We start from the raw sequence: 18,481 nt of genomic DNA on the forward strand, positions 1-18,481 counted from the left end.
GATTACAGAAGAAGAAAAAAGAAAATAAGAAAAATAATCTGAAGAATCTACAAAGTGGCTTTTACATAATTTGGGACATTCCTCACCTCTCACTTTAATGGAAATGTAAGGAGAAGAATGGTTGAACACAGACAATGAGATGGGCAAAAGAAGAAAAATGAACAGCCTAGACCTTTGGGACAAGATAGAACTACCTTGTTGACAGTCTAAGTTCTTTTGCAACTGACAAGGAGCCTTCATGAAGGTTTCTCAGTTTTTTGAGTTTTACCTTTGCTTTTTCAAAGTCCAAGTCTTTGCCAATGGTGGTGAGCAGACGACACAGGCACTCCAGGGATTCCTCATCATGGTTCTTCAGCAGCTTCACCACACAGTCGTGCATGATGGCTTCAGTCAGCATTTTGAGTTTAAAGAGTTCTCCAATAAACTTGATGTTGCCAATGGATCTCCGCCGAGCTTTGTCCTTGGCTTCTTCCAGTTCATCATGAAGCCTCGTCCTCTCCTCTGGCTGTTGTATAAGGAAGATTAATAGCATCTTGATGATGAAAGTTGTACTGCACAATAAACACTGAGATTCATGGTCTTTACCCTTTCTAGGGGTCAGATACCCTCTGAGAATCTGATAGCAAGTGTGAATCTACTCCTGAGAAAACTAAACTATACCCATCCATTTTAGATTTTTGGAACTCAGCAACCTGACTCCACATTAGACAGAATCGCTGGCATGGAGAATCGAGCTTCCCCCTTTATTAGGCACTAAAAGGAACAAAGCATTCCCCTAAATATTAATATGTTGTTTTTACATGAAAAAAAGGCTATATGTCTCTCTTAAGGCAGCAGGGAGATGCTATATCCAGCTTCATGAAAATTCTACTTCACAGTGCTCAAAGTGTCCAAGCATTGTCTTTTTATGAAAATACTCACAGCACTGGCAGCCTCAAGTTCTTTCTGCTTCTTCTCAAAGACATCATCATCTGCTTTATCTTTTTCAAACTCCTTCTGGCAACGGTTCAGTAGCAGCTTCCGGAAATTCACTGTGTTACCAGGCTTGTCTGCCATGGGTACTTTCAGCTACATCCAGACAGGAAAATAAAAAAAAGGAACAAGATTACTTAAAGACATTAAAAATACCTATTTTCTTTATTGTACGAAATAATGCTGACTGAACCATAGGTAAGCATTCTATAAGAGGCAAACAAAATAGCTTCAGGCATTTCATGATTCAACAGTAATATGTCTTAAATTTTATTTAGAAAAGACACATATTTTTCTTATATAAATGCACTCTTTTTTAGCCATGCTTCTAGCTGACATGGAAATCCTTGTCACATCACCCTGAACTTACCAGACCTTTTAAAAAGAAAACTCTGTAGAGTTATTACTTCTTTTTATTTAGTACCACTGTAATAAGTATTTTGGTTTAATAGGACACATAGAGATGACATAAGACAGGGGAGAATTTCCTGGTTACATCAAAACTGTTGTAGGTGAAATCCTTATTCTAGAAAAAAGCAGAAGTGGGGATATTGGAGGATTTTTGAGATATCTTTTCATTGGCGAATGTCTTAATATTAGTACTTACCTTGACTATAACTATAGTATGTTTACTGTTTATTGCTTATGTGCCACAAGAATATACTAGTTGTTCAAAAGTTCGGAAGCAAGATCCTTACAAGGTTTCCATCCAAATCAAATAATAATTGTTTTCTAATAGTTGCAATAGCTAAAGGTTACTTGTAACCAAATACAGAGACATTCTTATGAATATATTTAGAATATAAAGACAGAAGACTGCAGCAGGGAATCTACTAAAATATTCTAATTTACAGATGACATCCCTCAGAGGACTATTTTGAAGAGCTATTTCATAATACGGCAAAACAGTTTTTCTGGGATCACAAAGTGGCTCCCAAAGTTCTGAAATGTATGCATGGTCTTTGCCCTAGGTATAATGGAAGATCTTTGTAAAAATAGGGTACACTGCATTCATACTCACAAAATAATGTTATTAACCAGAATGAACTTGGTCAGCTACTGATCAAGGCTGGATGACTAGAGAAACTTCCTAAGAACTGAGGACGATGATGCTATAGAATATTTGTACTAGAACTGATGGCACACTCTCCAATGTATTCCCTATGATGTATGAAAGATCATTTAACAAGTCCAGTTATAATCAACCATGTGTGACACTGCATATTTCTTTTCTGCAGGAAACGTTATCTTAGGAAGAGGGAAACATCTTCAAACAATTTTTTTGACAACCAGAGAAAAAGCTACTGTATACTTAACTCCGAATTCAGGCTACATAAGTGCAAGCAATTATAGATCATTTCATAGTCAGGCCTACTCTAAAGTCACACAAGAGGGCTCAGGAGTTTATCGGCCTTCAAGAAAAGAAATGCTATATGAAAGCAGAAGTTTTCCAAAGCAAAAGCCTAAAGTTGATTCTACCTTCTCTTATTTAAGGCCCAGAATACACAATAATGGGCTAAGAAATACAAAAGAGAACCAAGAAGTACATTCAAAAGCACGCTGGCATACAATAGAGCACCAACATAACATTAGGTTTTAGAATAAAAGTTATAAAAATCAAGTTATATCCAATTTGCTGCTTTATAGGAACATAAGTTAAACCAGCCAAAAAATCCTAGCCAGCATCTTGGCATGTTTACCTCCATCATCTATATTAAGTAACTGACTGATAAGAAAATAATAGCCCGGCCCACAAGCTATTATCTCTAAAGAAATGTTTCCTGCTATACAGATTTACTGCATAGAAAATGGGAGAGATGAGGACAACAAACAATATGAAAATCTAAGCCACTGCCATATGGTGAGAAGTGTAGTAAAGACTATATTAAAAGACCTGGGTTAAGGATCAAAAGATTTGCTTACTTGCTATATAAACAAAGGCAATTCTTTTAATCCAAGTTTCAGTTTCGTCATCTAAAACAAGGGAGGCACAGCCTCTATGTCCAACTGAGAGGGCGGCTTGAGCATTCACCATGGAAGCACTTTAATAAGCCATAGATTAAGTAAGGTGTAACTGAAATAGAAAGATTGCTGGAATCTGAGTCACAAAATCAGAAACTGAATCCCAGCTCTTTAATTAATCCACTATGTGAATTTGGGCAAGTTACCTCATTGAACCTCAGTCCCTACACTGGCAGAATGAGATATTCCAAAATGATTGTAGATTAAGGAACATTATAAAATAGCTGTTGAAAAGGGAGCTCTGGACATAGTAACAACACCAGCTCTGCCATGTGACTTTGGCCAAGTTACTTAGTTTCACCAAACCTCTATTTCAAAAATGGGAATAACACCTATCTCTTAGGAGGTGTTATTGGGAGGATCAAATGAGGTCTCTAGAAAAAGCAAATTGTGGCTGACACACAGTAAGGGCCCAATAAACAACTAGTATGGCCATATTTAAACACTTGAAGTTCCATTTCACGTGCCTATGATTAAACATTAAGAGTTACCTATATTGTAATAACATAGCTATCAAAGAAAGAAAAAAGCAAAGTTAGCTCACTAAGCAATAAAGAGAAAAATCACAAAATGCAAGAGAAACAAAAGTCTGCTATCCCAGAATGACAGTCAAGAGAAATCTCACATGAATCGGGGCATCAAGAAATGTAAAATCATGCATAAACTTTTTAGATATATTCACATGGAATTATTAAAACTGAATAATTAGAAGAATGACTACAGATTTACAAAAACATATCTCTGAATGAATGAATGAATGAATGAATGAATGAATACCTAGCTATACAGCTCCTTGAAGACCCATTTTGGAACATGATCTAAACACCTTCTGGGGATGGTTGACAGGGCTGTGGAAATATGGAAATGGGCTAGTGAGAAGATATCCTCTGAGAATAGTGATGCATGGTGATTTTTTTTTTTTTTTTTTTTTGTCCTTAGGAGATGGTAAATTTGATACAGCTATAAGTGAGCATTTGTTGTCTGCTGGACACTGGCTGGTCAGGAGACCTACTGAGATTGGTTAATTGAAATAGAACATGAAGAGTAGATGTTAATGGTAACCCATGGTCCAGAAGTAATTTTTGCCCCCAAATTGTGTGCTAGTCTGAAGTAAAGTATTTGTAATGAATACTGTAATGTAAGCAAGTGGCATCTCTGTGCTCACTCTAAAACTCTGGTTTCTGGAGGATAGTTTACTCTTAAAAAAATGTTTTTTTGGCGGGGGAGACGGTGTATCCCTATGTTGCCAAGGGTGGTCTCAAACTCTGGGGCTCAAGCGATCCTCCCACCTGTTTCCTGAGTAGCTGGGATTATACACATGTGCCACTACTCCTAGCCAAGGACAGTTTGCTCTTAAATGTGAAGTAAATAGCAATATAGCAATTTAAAAAAATTGTTTAAGAAAGCAATAACTCCCAGGTCCATGGTGACATACTATTCTCTATCAGTGGTTATGTCATGACCTTAGGTAATTTAACCTGCCAAAACTGTACATAATTGAACACATCTATCAAAATGCATCTCTGTTAGATGTACTTGAAGAGGTATAGTGTTGAAGGATACGCACAAGATTCAAAAGGAGGTGGTCAGTTATGAAAGTATAAGTCATCTCTGATCATTTTTTTCTTCAACACATCATAAAATCTTCCATCAGGACACACATCCCTCCTCCTCCAGTTTACTCCAGCCACTTGCTGTTGTCCAAGGCTGACTTGTCATGTTTGCAATTCCAGGCTTTATTTTTTATGAGATTTAACTCCCTCTCTTGTTCTCTCGGTGTCTCTTCCTATTCTTACTCCTGTCATTCTCTTCATGTTTTGCTTTTAAACACTTAAAGTGGCAACACTACAAGCTCTGTATCTGGCTAACAGTACACAGAATGCTTAAAAATCTGCCTTTAGTGCTATTCTTTGTAGCCGAAGTATGCCTGTCTCCCACAGCACAGATAAAAAGTAACAAAACTACAATCTCAGGGCATAAAATAAACTCTTTCATGTTGGTTATTCTTTCATTGAGGCATTTACCTACTCACTCACAACTATTACCTGCCAAGAATCATTCTAGGCACTGGGAATTCAGCAGTGAACAACATAGAAAAAGTCGCTATACTCTCGAAGTTTATATTCCATTGGGGTTCTGAGATGAGGATTCTCATTTCAATTATAATTAAGATAAAAGCACAGCAATTTAAAGTTTCAATAATCAAACTTAAAATTGTACTTAAGTACAGATTTAGATACAGGACAACATTTCTCTTGCCCACTCCTCTCCATCTGCCACTTAATTCAGATGTCCTCCTCCTAAAATAAGTGCTAAATTCTAGTTAAATGCTTTATTATTCATGAAGGGAGTCTCACAGGCCTCTTCAGTCAGTTCTAGTTGACCTAGCAGCAGAAGCAGCAAAATACTCCAGAAGCAGGGTTGACCATCTCTTATGATTCCCTTACGCTTTGTATGATATGCCTTAGTAGAGCTTGGTGGACACGGGCAGCTGCATATATGGATGGATATGTACATATGTGTGTGTATTTGCATGTATATGGTATTACAGAGCAACGAGGGAAAGCTGAATCCATTACATTAATTTCCTCTACAAATCTAAAGGAATCTTTCTTAAAGGTTTACCCTTTAAGACTTCATGAAAAGGCCAGGTGCCAGTGGTTTACGCCTGTAATCCCAGCACTTTGGGAGGCTGAGGCAGGCGGATCACGAGGTCAAGAGATCGAGACCATCCTAGCCAAGATGGCGAAACCCCATCTCTACTCTAAAAAATACAAAAATTAGCTGGGTGTGGTCACGCATGCCTGTAGTCCCGGCTACTCGGGAGGATGAGGCAGGAGAATGGTTTGAACCTGGGAGGCAGAGGTTGCAGTGAGCCAAGATCAAGCCACCCCACTCCAGCCTGGTGACAGAATGAGACTCTGTCTCAAAAATAAAAAGACTTTATGAAAAAGCTAACAAACAAAATAATTTTGTACTCTTGGATTCACCTAATCACTTCAAAGTAACAAAAGAGGTTTTAAATGGAGGTATGTAATCAATGTGAGCAACACGGAAAGAGAAAATTGGCTTAACAACTGCTCTAAACAATGAGAATACATATTCTAAATCTTAGAATCTCAACAATCTAGCAGGGTTTTTAAACCTTAACATTACTGACATTTGGAGTAGGATAAGTATTTCTTGTGCAGGGCTCTCCTGTGCACTGTAGAAAGCTTAGCAGCATCCTCATCATATACTCACCAAGATGCCATACCAATAACCAAGAAGGCCTCCAGACACTGCCAAATGTCCTGAAGTTGGGGTGGGAGGGAATGTCCCTGGTTGAGACCAGTCTCCCAGATATTAGTTTAATTTTTTATTCACTCTCTTCAATTTCTTTAAGTCTGTTGGGAGGTATCATTTTTCAAGCTACTAATTACCTTAAGGAAATTTTTTTAAATGCCTATGGTCTAGAGGTTTGGAAAATATTATATACAGTAGATCTTTCCTGTCTGATTTCACAAGAAACATTAGCAAAATAAACAGAGGCTTGAAGAAAACAAATCTGCTTATGCCAGCATTGTTGAAACATATACTAATAGCTCAATTTTGGGCATTTCACTTTTAGGCAACACTGGTCCATGGACAAGTCATCTTGAAAAAGCAATTGGCGGCCGGGCGCGGTGGCTCACGCCTGTAATCCCAGCACTTTGGGAGGCCGAGGCGGGCGGATCACGAGGTCAAGAGATCGAGACCATCCTGGTCAACATGGTGAAACCCCGTCTCTACTAAATATACAAAAAATTAGCTGGGCATGGTGGCGCGTGCCTGTAATCCCAGCTACTCAGGAGGCTGAGGCAGGAGAATTGCCTGAACCCGGGAGGCGGAGGTTGCGGTGAGCCGAGATCGCGCCATTGCACTCCAGCCTGGGTAACAAGAGCGAGACCCCGTCTCAAAATAAAAAAAAAAAAAAAAAAAAAAGAAAAAGCAATTGGCTAGACTTCATTTCTTTTCTTCTTTTTTTTTTTCTTGAGACAGGGTTTTGCTCTGTCACGCAGCCTGGCATGCAGCAGTGGAATCTTGGCTTACCGCAACCTCCACCTCCTGGGTTCAAGTGATTCTCATGCCTTAGCCTCCGAAGTAGCTGAGATTACAGATATGCACCACCATACCCAGCTAATTCATTTATTTTCTAACAGTACAAAGTAATATAGCACACACTAATATACCCACTGCCCAAATGTGTCAAATCTTAACATTTTGCTGTATTTGTTTTAGATCTTTTACTTAAAAAAAAAATTAGTGTGTGTATGTATATATAGACATATATTAAAGACGAGGTCTTGATCTGTTGCTCAGGCTGGAGTGCAACAGTGCCATCATAGCTCACTGTACCCTTGAACTCCTGGGCTCAAGTGATCCTCTCTTGCCTCAGCCTCTGGAGTAGCTGGGAATACAGGTATATGCCACCACACGCAGCTTTTCACTCTTTTTTTTTTTTTTTAAGACAGGGTCTCACTCTGGTCACCCAGGCTGGAGTGCAGTGGCCCAATCATGGCTCACTATAGCCTCAACCTCCTGGGCTCAAGTGATCCTTCCACCTCAGCCTCCCAAGTAGCAGGGACTACAGGCATGTGCCAACACACCTGCCTAATTTTTTCTATTTTTTTTGTAGAGATGGGGTCTCAGTATGTTGTCCAGGCTGGTCTCCAACTCCTAGGCTCAAGTGATCCTCCAACATCAGCCTCCCAAACTGGAATTACAGGCATGAACCACCACAGTTGGCCACTTTTTCAGCTTTAAGAAACCAAATATTATAGCAAAGCTTAAAAGCCTATAGTGGTTTTTAAGCTTTTCACTCTATTGCTTGTTTTTGTTTTGAAAACTTTTTAAGGTTCAGCTCAAGAAATTATGAAAAAGCAAACTTCCTGAACACCACCAAGTATAGTACCAGGTCAAGACACAGAACACTGAAAGCTTCTGAGAAGCTCCTCTTAAATTTCCTTACAAAGCACATTCACAACCCCCTCTCTGTCTCCAGAGTTATTATACAAAAGCCTCCTAGACTTTATAATAGTATACCGGGCGCGGTGGCTCAAGCCTGTAATCCCAGCACTTTGGGAGGCCGAGGCGGGTGGATCACGAGGTCAAGAGATCGAGACCATCCTGGTCAACATGGTGAAACCCCGTCTCTACTAATACAAAAAATTAGCTGGGCACGGTGGCGCGTGCCTGTAATCCCAGCTACTCAGGAGGCTGAGGCAGGAGAATTGCCTGAACCCAGGAGGCGGAGGTTGCGGTGAGCCGAGATCGCGCCATTGCACTCCAGCCTGGGTATCGAGAGCGAAACTCCGTCTCAAAAAAAAAAAAAAAAAAAAAAAAAAAAAAAATAGTATACCAAGAGGGGGGCTGTGAATGTGCTTTGGAAGGAAATCTAAAACTTGTATACAAGTCTAGGAGGCTTTTGTATAAGTCCTAGACTTGTTTACAAAGAAAACATGCAATCCCTAATACTATAGACAGGTTTCCCCAAACACCAAAGTTAGTTTTGTTTCATTTTTGAACATTAAATAAACAAATCACATAGTATCTTTCTGGGTCTGCCTTCTTTTACTCAAACTTATTCTCGTGAGATTTATCCATGTGCATGTAGTTGTACTTCAGGTTCACTGTCCTTGTAGAAACATGCTACAATTTATCCATTCTACTACTAATGGGCACTTTTTAGTTTTTTCCTGTATAAAAAAATGCCACAACATTTTTGTATATATTTGCTAGCATGTAAGATATGTATGTTTATTGGTTTCTGCCATAACTAAAGCATTTCAATTCAGCTTTAGCATATAATGCTAAACAATTTCCAAAGTGGCTGTTGCAATTTATATTACCATTGGCAGTATGCAAGAGTTCTTGTTGCTTCACATATTTGTAAATATCTGGTAAATTTAGCAATCTGGCATTACTGCATAGTATATGAACACCTTCGGCATTATTGCCCAATTCCCCTCTAAATGGTTGTATTCATCTTTGCAAACATTTAAAATGTTTGTTTTTTTCAATCTAGTGAGAATAAACTTTACAGAACTATGGTTTATCTTTTCTTAGTTTATCACTTCCATGATCCTTAAAAAAACACCGAAAAACAGAATACATGCATAGGACGTGCAGGTTTGTTACACAGGTATCCATGTGCCATGGTGGTTTGCTGCACCTATTGACCCGTCCTCTAAGTTCCTTCTCCTCTACCCCTACCCCCCAACAGGCCCTGGTGTATGTTTTTCCCCTCTCTGTGTCCATGTGTTCTCAATGTTCAACTTCCACTTATGAGTGAGAAGATGTGGTGTTTGTTTTTCTGTTCCTCTATTAGTTTGCTGAGATAATGGCTTCCAGCTTCATCCATGTCCCTGAAAAGGACATGATCTCATTCCTTTTTATGGCTGCACAGTATTCAATGGTATGTACATGCATTTTTCTTTATCCAGTCTATCATTGAATGCCACTTACTTGTTACATCACCCTGAGCAATTATTTTTCCTTTTTAAGCTCAGTTTTTGGTTCAATAAAGTGGGGCTAATAACACTGACCATTCAGGGTTAGAATAACCATTAAAAATAATATGTATATATAAAGCCTCTATCCACATTGCAACTCAGTAGGTGGTGAATAGATGATTTTTGTTATAATCATCCTCACTCTACAGCCAACATTTAAAACCTTCATAAATTGGACCTGAAAGGTTTTCCATCAATATAGTTTCAATTTATTTAGGGCTTACTACAGGGTAAATACTGAGTTAGAAATTTTGTGATCTCATTTCTTTTAATTAATTTTATCATTATATTATAAATTGCATTAATCTCATTTTATGGATTAAAAACAGAGGCTTAAAGAGATCAATAACTATTCTTTTTTTTTTTTTTTAGAGACAGAGTTTTGTTCTTGTTGCCCAGGCTGGAGTGAGATGGTGCAATCTCAGCTTACTGTTAACCTCCGCCTCCCCGGTTCAAGCAATTCTCTTGCCTCAGCCTTCCAAGTAGCTGGATTATGGGCACGCACCACCACGCCCGGCAAATTTTTTGTATTTTCAGTAGAAATGGGGTTTCACCATGTTAGCCAGGCTAGTCTTAAACTTCTGACCTTAGGTGATCTACTCGCCTTGGCCTCCCAAAGTGCTGGGATTACAGGCGTGAGCCACCGTGCCTGGCCTGGAATTTGATTTTAAAGTTTTTTTTTTTTTTTAGTTATACTTTAAGTTCTGGGGTACATGTGCAGAATGTGCAGGTTTGTTATACTGGTATACACGTGCCATGCTGGATTGCTGCCCTCATCAACCTGTCATCTATATTAGGTATTTCTCCTAATGCTATCCCTCCCCTAGCCCCCCATCCCCCAACAGGCCCCCCCAGCCCCCAACAGGCCCCCCCAGCCCCCATCCCTCAACAGGCCCCTGTGTGATGTTCCCCTCCCTATGCCTACATGTTCTCATTGTTGAACTCCCACTTATGAGTGAGAACATGTGCTGTTTGGTTTTCTGTGCTTGTGTTAGTTTGCTGAGAGTGATGGTTTCCAGCTTCATCCATGTCCCTGGCAAAGGACATGAACTCATCCTTTTTATGGCTGCATAGTATTCCATGGTGTATATGTGCCACATTTTCTTTATCCAGTCTATCTTTGATGGGCATTTAGGAACAAGCAATGGGGAAAGGATTCCTTATTTAATAAATGGTGCTGAGAAAACTGGCTAGCCATATGCAGAAAGCTGAAACTGGATCCCTTCCTTACACTTTATACAAAAATTAACTCAAGATGGATTAAAGACTTAAGATCTAAAACAATAAAAACCCTAGAAAACCTAGGCAAAACCATTCAGGACATAGGCGTGGGCAAAGACTTCATGACTAAAACAGCAAAAGCAATGGCAACAAAAGCCAAAATAGACAAATGGGATCTAATTAAACTAAAGAGCTTCTCCACAGCAAAAGAAACTATCATCAGAGTGAACAGGCAACCTACAGAATGGGAGAAAATTTTTGCAATCTATCCATCTGACAAAGCGCTAATATCCAGAATCTACAAAGAACTTAAACAAATTTACAACACAACCCCATCAAAAAGTGGTCTAAGGATATGAACAGACACTCCTCAAAAGAAGACATTCATGCAGCCAACAAACATATTTTAAAAAGCTCAACATCGCCCATAACTCCGTGCACTCTCCCCTCCCGTCCTCTTTCCGCCATCTTTCCGTGCCGCCACAATGGTGCGCATGAATGTCCTGGCTGATGCTCTCAAGAGCATCAACAATGCCGAAAAGAGAGGCAAACGCCAGGTGCTTATTAGGCCGTGCTCCAAAGTCATCGTCCGGTTTCTCACTGTGATGATGAAGCATGGTTACATTGGCGAATTTGAAATCATTGATGATCACAGAGCTGGGAAAATTGTTGTGAATCTCACAGGCAGGCTAAACAAGTGTGGTGTGATCAGCCCCAGATTTGATGTGCAACTCAAAGATCTAGAAAAATGGCAGAATAATCTGCTTCCATCCCGCCAGTTTGGTTTCATTGTATTGACAACCTCAGCTGGCATCATGGACCATGAAGAAGCAAGACGAAAACACACAGGAGGGAAAATCCTGGGATTCTTTTTCTAGGGATGTAATACATATATTTACAAATAAAATGCCTCATGGAAAAAAAAAAAAAAAAAAGCTCAACATCACTGGTCATTAGAGAAATGCAAATCAAAACCACATTGAGATACCATCTCATGCCAGTTAGAATGGCGATCATTAAAGTTTAAATTCTAAACCTAGAGCGGTGACTCCAAAGGCACACTTGCTGCTTCAGACTTGAGCCTGCCTAGATTATGTTCTTTCTTCTCCAAATGTGTATTTGCCATTATCTCAGGTCCAACTCAAATTCTATTTGCTTTACAAAAGTTTTTTGACTCTCCCACCAACATAGTGTTTTGTTTTTCTTCCAATTTACTTTTTGGTCTGACCATCCATTCAGGCATCAAGACACTGCTACATCACAAAATACCTTTGAAGTAATTTTTTTCTTGCAAATGCTTATTTGCAAAATGGATTTTAAGCTCCTTTAAGACAGAAGATGTAACTTTTCCAAACCCCAAAAGACTTACCTACCTTTGATATAGGTAGTCAAAAATATTGGTAGAATGACAGATTTTTGCATTTTCAGAGCTTGTTTCTAATCAGCAAGGCAGGACAATGGTTGTAATAATTAAGAAAAAATCCAAATGTTAAAGGACAGACATTTCTGACACAAGTACCTTGGTAACAATAACAGGAAGAGAAAACACAGATGATACATGGCAGTTTATGACTGTGGGATAGAGGACAATGAACACTAATCAGAAGCTCTTCCGTCTCTCTCTCTGTCTTGCCCTAGATTTGACAGGCTGTCGAGATTAAATGGCTTCAGACAATGAAAACAGAACTTAACAGTTTCTATGACATGAAATTATTAGCTTTAAAACCTTTTTGACTACAGAACAACTATCCTGTCATTTTCACAGAGATTAGAATTAGAATCAACGTGTTTTTAAATTTCAAACTTAAATGTGAAAGTATGTATTTGCTTGCTTTCTGTAAGAGACACACAGGGAAAATTTGTTGCCCATGATGATAATTTTACATTACTAACTTAAACTTTACTCAATCTTCCACATGTTGAATGGGCCCATCTCATCCCCATTTCAGTCCAGACTTCATATCCCCTCCAGAGAGAAGTATACATTTTAATAAAGCAAGACTGTCTTCATGTAATGAAGATATTATATTAATAAATACTAAAAATATATTCTCCCCTTTATGTTGCCCCAATAACACTTCTGGGAAGAATGTGTAGTGAGGGGAGAATATACCTCTTGAAGATTTCTGGTTTTACTCCTTCCTCTCTTCTTACCGTTACTAGACATCGACACATGTTTGCGTAAGCCACAGAGAAACTGGGTTCATCAATAGCCTTCTCAAAGACCAGGTCAATAACTCCTTTCAGCCGCTCCTCTGTATCAACAGTAAGTCCTGACACTTGCTTCATCAGTTGATTGAACATCTGTGGTGTCAATTTATTTAAGATACTTCGAACTTTTCTGAAAAGCTCCTAGAAGGGCCACAAAAAAGAAAAGAGTGTTAAAGTAACTGTGACAATATGAGTGCTTTCTGTAATGATTCATTTTTAAAATAATATTTAAGCTCAACTTCTTAAATTATTAACAAGGACTGTGGACTAGTCATAGAAATAATTAATCTATTTTAACAAACAGTCAAAAATTACACTACCTTCTTTTCACTACTGAGTAGAATTTTAGGAATAGGTATATACACACTTAGATTGTGGGAGCATCCTTTGTTAACGTTTCTAAGGGCAATTTGACAATGTGTATCAAAAGCTTTAAAACTGTGTATGTAATCTTTGAACCAGTAATTATACTTTTTCAAATGTATTTATGGCTAGGCGAGGTGGCTCACACCTGTAATCTCAGCACTTTGGGAGGCCAAGGCAGGTGGATCACCTGAGGTCAGGAGTTCAAGACCAGCCTTACCAACATAAAGAAACCCCATCTCTACTAAAAAAAAAAAGGCAGAATTAGCCAGGTGTGGTAAGACATGCCTATAATCCCCGTTGCTCAGGAGCCTGAGGCAGGAGAATCACTTGAACCCTGGAAGGCAAAGGTTGCGGTGAGCCAAGATCACACCATTGCACTCCAGCTGGGCAACAAGAGAAAAACTCCGTCTCTTTAAAAAAAAAAAAGAAGAAGAAGAAGAAGAAGAAGAAATATATCTATATTTAGAGATAGGTAAAAATATTTTAGCTACACTAATTTCCATCATAACCCTTTATAGAAAATAACTTCAATGTAAAAAAAACAGAAATTTGCCTAAATTATGGTATAATATAAATAATGGTATGAAATAATAGGCAGGAATCCTTTAAAATAATGTTGTAAAAACTCTAAAAAAAAAAAATAGGACTAGAAGAGACCTTTCTAGAATAGTAAAAGGAGATCTACAACTCCACTTAATGGTGAAAGGCAAAATGCTTTTTGTCCCTAAGATTGAGAATAAGGCAAAAAATGTTTCTTCTCACCATTCCCATTCAATGCCATACTAGAGGTCCTAATCAATGCAATAAAGCAAAGAAAAAGCAATAAAAGGTAGGTAGACTGTAAAGGAAGAAATAAAACTTTATGCAGAAAAGAGAGTTGTCTACATAGACAATCATAAGGAATCTACAAAAAGACTAGAATAAATCAGTTTAGCAATTGTAGGATACAATGTCAAAATGCAAACATAGACTGTATTTCTAAATATCAGCAATAAATAACCAGAATTAATTATTTTATAAGTATCATTTATAGCAACACCAAAATCTATAAAATATTTAGCTAAAAAACTAACAAAAGTTCAGGTGTGGTGGCTCACACCTGTAATCCCAACACTTTGGGAGCTCGAGATGGGTGGATCACTTAAGGCCAGGGGTTCAAGAGCAGCCTGGCTAACATGGCAAAACCCCATCTCTACTAAAAAAACAAAAATTAGCTGGGTGTAGGAATGTATGCCTGTAATCCCAGCTACTCAGGAGGCTGAGGCAGAAGCATCACTTGAACCTGGGAGGCGGAGGCTGCAGTGAGCTGAGATTGCACTGTTGCACTGCAGCTTGGGCAACAGAGTGAGACTCTGTCTCAAAAAAAAGATGGAAAAAATATGAAAACTATAAATCACTGTAGCTGGGACTACAGGCATGCACCACTACACCTGGCTAAATTTTTTAATATTTTTAGTAGAGATGGGGTTTACCATGTTGACCAGGCTGTTGATGAAGGAAATCAAAGAGGATTTAAATAAATGAAGATACATATCATGTTCATGTATTAGAAGATTCACTATTGTTAAGATGTCAGTTTTCCCCAAAGTGATATATGGATATATCATAATCCAAATTCTAATAGGGCCTTTTTTTGTTTTGGGTAGAAAACAAGGAGCTGATTCTACAGTTTATATGAAAAGACACACACACACACGTACACACACACATACACACACACACACACACACACACAGAACCCTGGAAGAGCCTAAACGATTTTGAAGAAAAAAAAAGTTGGAGAATTGAATTTACACAACCAGATTTCAAAACTTACTATATAAAGACAGTGTGGTATAGGCCAGAGGATAGACACGTAGCTTGATGAAGAATGTAGAGTCTAGAAATAGACTTACACATATATGATGAACTGATTTTCAACAAATATGCCAAAAACTTTCAATGGAGAAAAGATAATCTTTTCAACAAATGGTGCTGGGACAACTGGACATCCACAAGAAAGGGGAAAAAAAGAACTCTGACCTATTATCTTGTACAAAACTCGTACACCTTGTACAAAACTCAACTAAAACTATACCACAGAACTAAATGTGAAATCTAAAACTATAAAATTCTAGAAGACAACACAGTAGAAAAGCATTGTTTTCTTGAGCTTATGCAAATGTTTCTTAGATATGACAGCCAAAGCACAATCATGAATGAAAAGGTTGGTTAATTCAATATTATCAAAATTAGAAACAGGCTGGGTACGGTGGTGCACACCTGTAATCCCAGCACTTTGGGAGGCTGGGCTGGGTGAAATGTTTGAGCCCAGGAGTTCGAGACCAGCCTGGTCAACATGGTAAACCCCATCTCTACTAAAAATATTTAAAAATTTAGCCAGGTGTAGTGGTGCATGCCTGTAGTCCCAGCTACTTGGGAGGCTGAGGCAGGAGAATTGCTTGAACACAGGAGGTGGAGGTTATGTAGTGAGCTGAGATTGCGCCACTGCACTCCAGCCTGGGCAACACAGAAGACACATCTCAAAAAAAAGAAAGGGAAGGGGGAGTGGGAGTGGGAGTGGGAGTGGGAGTGGGAGTGGGAGTGGGAGGGTAGGGGAGGGAAGGGAAGGGAAGGAAGAAAAAAACCCACACAAAACAAACAAAACAAAAAATTTTTTTTAACAAATTAGCCAGTTATGGTGGTGCATGACTACAGTTCTAGCTACTTGGGAGGGTGAGGAGGGAGAAACACTTGAGCCCAGGAGGTTGAAGCTTCAGCAAGCCATCATCGTGCCACTGTACTCCAGCCTAGGCAACAGATTGAGACCCTCTTTCCAATAAAAAAGAAAAAAAAAAAAAAAGCCTGGGCATGGTAGCTCATGCCTGTAATCCCAGCAATTGGGAGGCTAAGGCAGGAGGACTACTTGAGCTCAGGAGTTCAAAACCAGCCTGGGCAATGGAGTGGAAAAAAAAACAGAAAAATTTACCAGGCATAGTGGCACATGCCTGTAGTCCCAGACACTTGAGAGGCTGAAGTGAGAGGATCACTTGAGCCCAGCAGGTCAAGGCTGCAGTGAGCTATGATAGTGCCACTGCACCTCAGCCTTGGTCACAGAGTGAAACCCTGTCTCCAAAAAAAAAATCATTTCATTATAACAAATGTTTAGTTGATGTCCAGTAAATGCTGTGTTAGGTGCAAAGCACAGTTATTGCTTTCCACAGAATCAAAATCTAGTTGCAGGGACAATATATTTAAAAATGAAGTGATAAAGCAAGTACTAGGTTTGATTAGAGACCAGAAAGAGGAGTAGTTTCAGTACATGAGATCAGAGGCGCTGGATTAGTCGAGGAATGCCTTCAGGAGGAAATGAGAATTGGGCTAGATTATAAAGGACAGAAAGAGCTGGCTAAGGGGAAGAAAAAAATGAAGTAGATATTTTATGAAGGAGAAAACATTTTAGGAAGGAACTGTTAATGAGAATTTTCTAGCTTGCGAATTGAGAGAACAAGCTGGAAATATCAGAGGTCTAGTTTTCACTGGTTGTGAGTGAAAACTGCAGATTAAATGCTACATTAAAAAGCTTGAATGGCCGGGCGCGGTGGCTCACGCCTGTAATCCCAGCACTTTGGGAGGCCAAGGCGGGTGGATCACGAGGTCAAGAGATCGAGACCATCCTGGTCAACATGGTGAAACCCCGTCTCTACCAAAAATACAAAAAATTAGCTGGGCATGGTGGCACGTGCCTGTAATCCCAGCTACTCAGGTGGCTGTGGCAGGAGAACTGCCTGAACCCAGGAGGCGGAGGTTGCAGTGAGCTGAGATCGCGCCATTGCACTCCAGCCTGGGTAACGAGCGAAACTCCGTCTCAAAAAAAAAAAAAAACAAAACTTGAATAGAAAGACAAAAATCAGTGTTTCAGGTAGATGACTCACACAGCATCAGTAGAAATGTTGTAATAGAGGAGAAAGAAGAGAGAGAATGCAGGGAATCCTACAAATAGACGCCTAGATATGTCCTGAGCAATGATTTCCTAGAAATGCTTCAAGATGATGATGTTTTATGATACAAGAAGAATAAAGTCATCATCAGTGGTCATTCATAATATTGATTTAATATAGTAGTAGGAGCATAAGGGAGGGCAACAAAGCAAGTCCATATTGAAAAGAAAGTGCCAAGAAAAAGAAAGTTGTACTGGCTCTGAAAAAGAATTTTAATAGTTCTCCATTGGATTTGTTGTATCTACTTACTAAAGAAAATCTGTTAATTAATGCTGCCTCATATCAAGATAATTATTCTGTTTCTGAAATAAGAATTAATTATAGAGAGAACTCTGTTATAGAGTAAACAGAAGCAGATTACAACAACTGGACTATTTAGTATCTTTCATGATGCTTGACAACTTTTGAAGCTTTTGTTTCTTCATATGAAAAAAAGGATAACATCTATTTCCTAATTAGGTACAGTAAGAATTTAATAAAATAAGGCATTAATCCAAGTGCCTTACATACATCTTCATTGTCAACGATGAAGATTCAGTAGGAAGTTTTAACTGTATTTATAGGCCATTTAGGCCCATTATCATTAAGCATTTCTCAGGGAGATTGGAGAGAGGGATATGGAAGGCATTTTTTTCTTCCAAAAAAGGTTGAGATATGTTGAAATGGAGAAAAATGTAGGGACTTCATCTCAGTTTTTGTGGAGAAGGATATCCTTAGGACCCTGTGGCAAATGTTTGGGGATAATCACTACAGAGATAAACAAAAGCAAGCTACCAATTAGAGTTTGACAGCACGGCTAGTTGATGGATGACTTCGTCTTCATCTTTGCTTTGTATGAACTACTCTGTGGGTTAGCTTATTTACTGAACAATTATTTACTGAGAATATACTCTCTATGACAGTGGTCCCCAACCTTTTGGCACTAGGAACTGGTTTTGTGGAAGACAATTTTCCTAGAGACCAGGGTTGGGGGTGGGGTTGAGGGGGGAAGAGGAAAGTGGTTTTTGAGATAAAATTGTTCCACTTCAGATCATCAGGCATTAGATTCTCATAAGGAGCATACCACCTAGATCGCTCACATGTGCAGTTCACAATAGGGTTCTGCTCCTATGAGAATCTAGTGCTGCCAATGATCTGACAGGAGGCGGAGCTCAGATGGTAATGCTTTCTTGCAAC

General features: G+C 38.9%; 2 protein-coding genes across 35 annotated transcripts in view; one reads left to right on the top strand and one right to left on the bottom strand.

Moving 5' to 3' along the window:
- The window catches only part of EIF4G3 (eukaryotic translation initiation factor 4 gamma 3), a 377,718-nt gene that overhangs the window by 56,412 nt on the left and 302,825 nt on the right, over positions 1-18,481 (bottom strand). For all 34 annotated transcript variants that reach the window (XM_064363412.1, XM_021668355.2, XM_021668352.2 and 31 more), the window contains 3 exons: positions 12,903-13,100; positions 922-1,068; positions 269-505 (listed from right to left, as the gene is read on the bottom strand). In XM_064363412.1, coding sequence (XP_064219482.1) covers positions 269-505; positions 922-1,068; positions 12,903-13,100 — 582 coding nt within the window. The remainder of the gene's footprint in view (positions 1-268; positions 506-921; positions 1,069-12,902; positions 13,101-18,481) is intronic.
- On the top strand, positions 11,195-11,655 carry LOC110567792 (small ribosomal subunit protein uS8). Its single transcript, XM_021668356.2, has one exon. The coding sequence runs from the start codon at positions 11,234-11,236 to the stop codon at positions 11,624-11,626; it is 393 nt and encodes a 130-aa protein (XP_021524031.1). The 5' UTR covers positions 11,195-11,233; the 3' UTR covers positions 11,627-11,655.

This window comes from Aotus nancymaae, unplaced genomic scaffold, assembly GCF_030222135.1.
Source record: "Aotus nancymaae isolate 86718 unplaced genomic scaffold, 86718_ANA_hifiasm-v0.15.2.pri h1tg000053l, whole genome shotgun sequence".
NCBI classification, from domain to species: Eukaryota; Metazoa; Chordata; class Mammalia; order Primates; family Aotidae; genus Aotus; species Aotus nancymaae.

Bases quoted from the DNA above. Each gene is read 5' to 3' on its own strand.
- LOC110567792 (XM_021668356.2), top strand. From the start codon at position 11,234: ATGGTGCGCATGAATGTCCTGGCTGATGCTCTCAAGAGCATCAACAAT.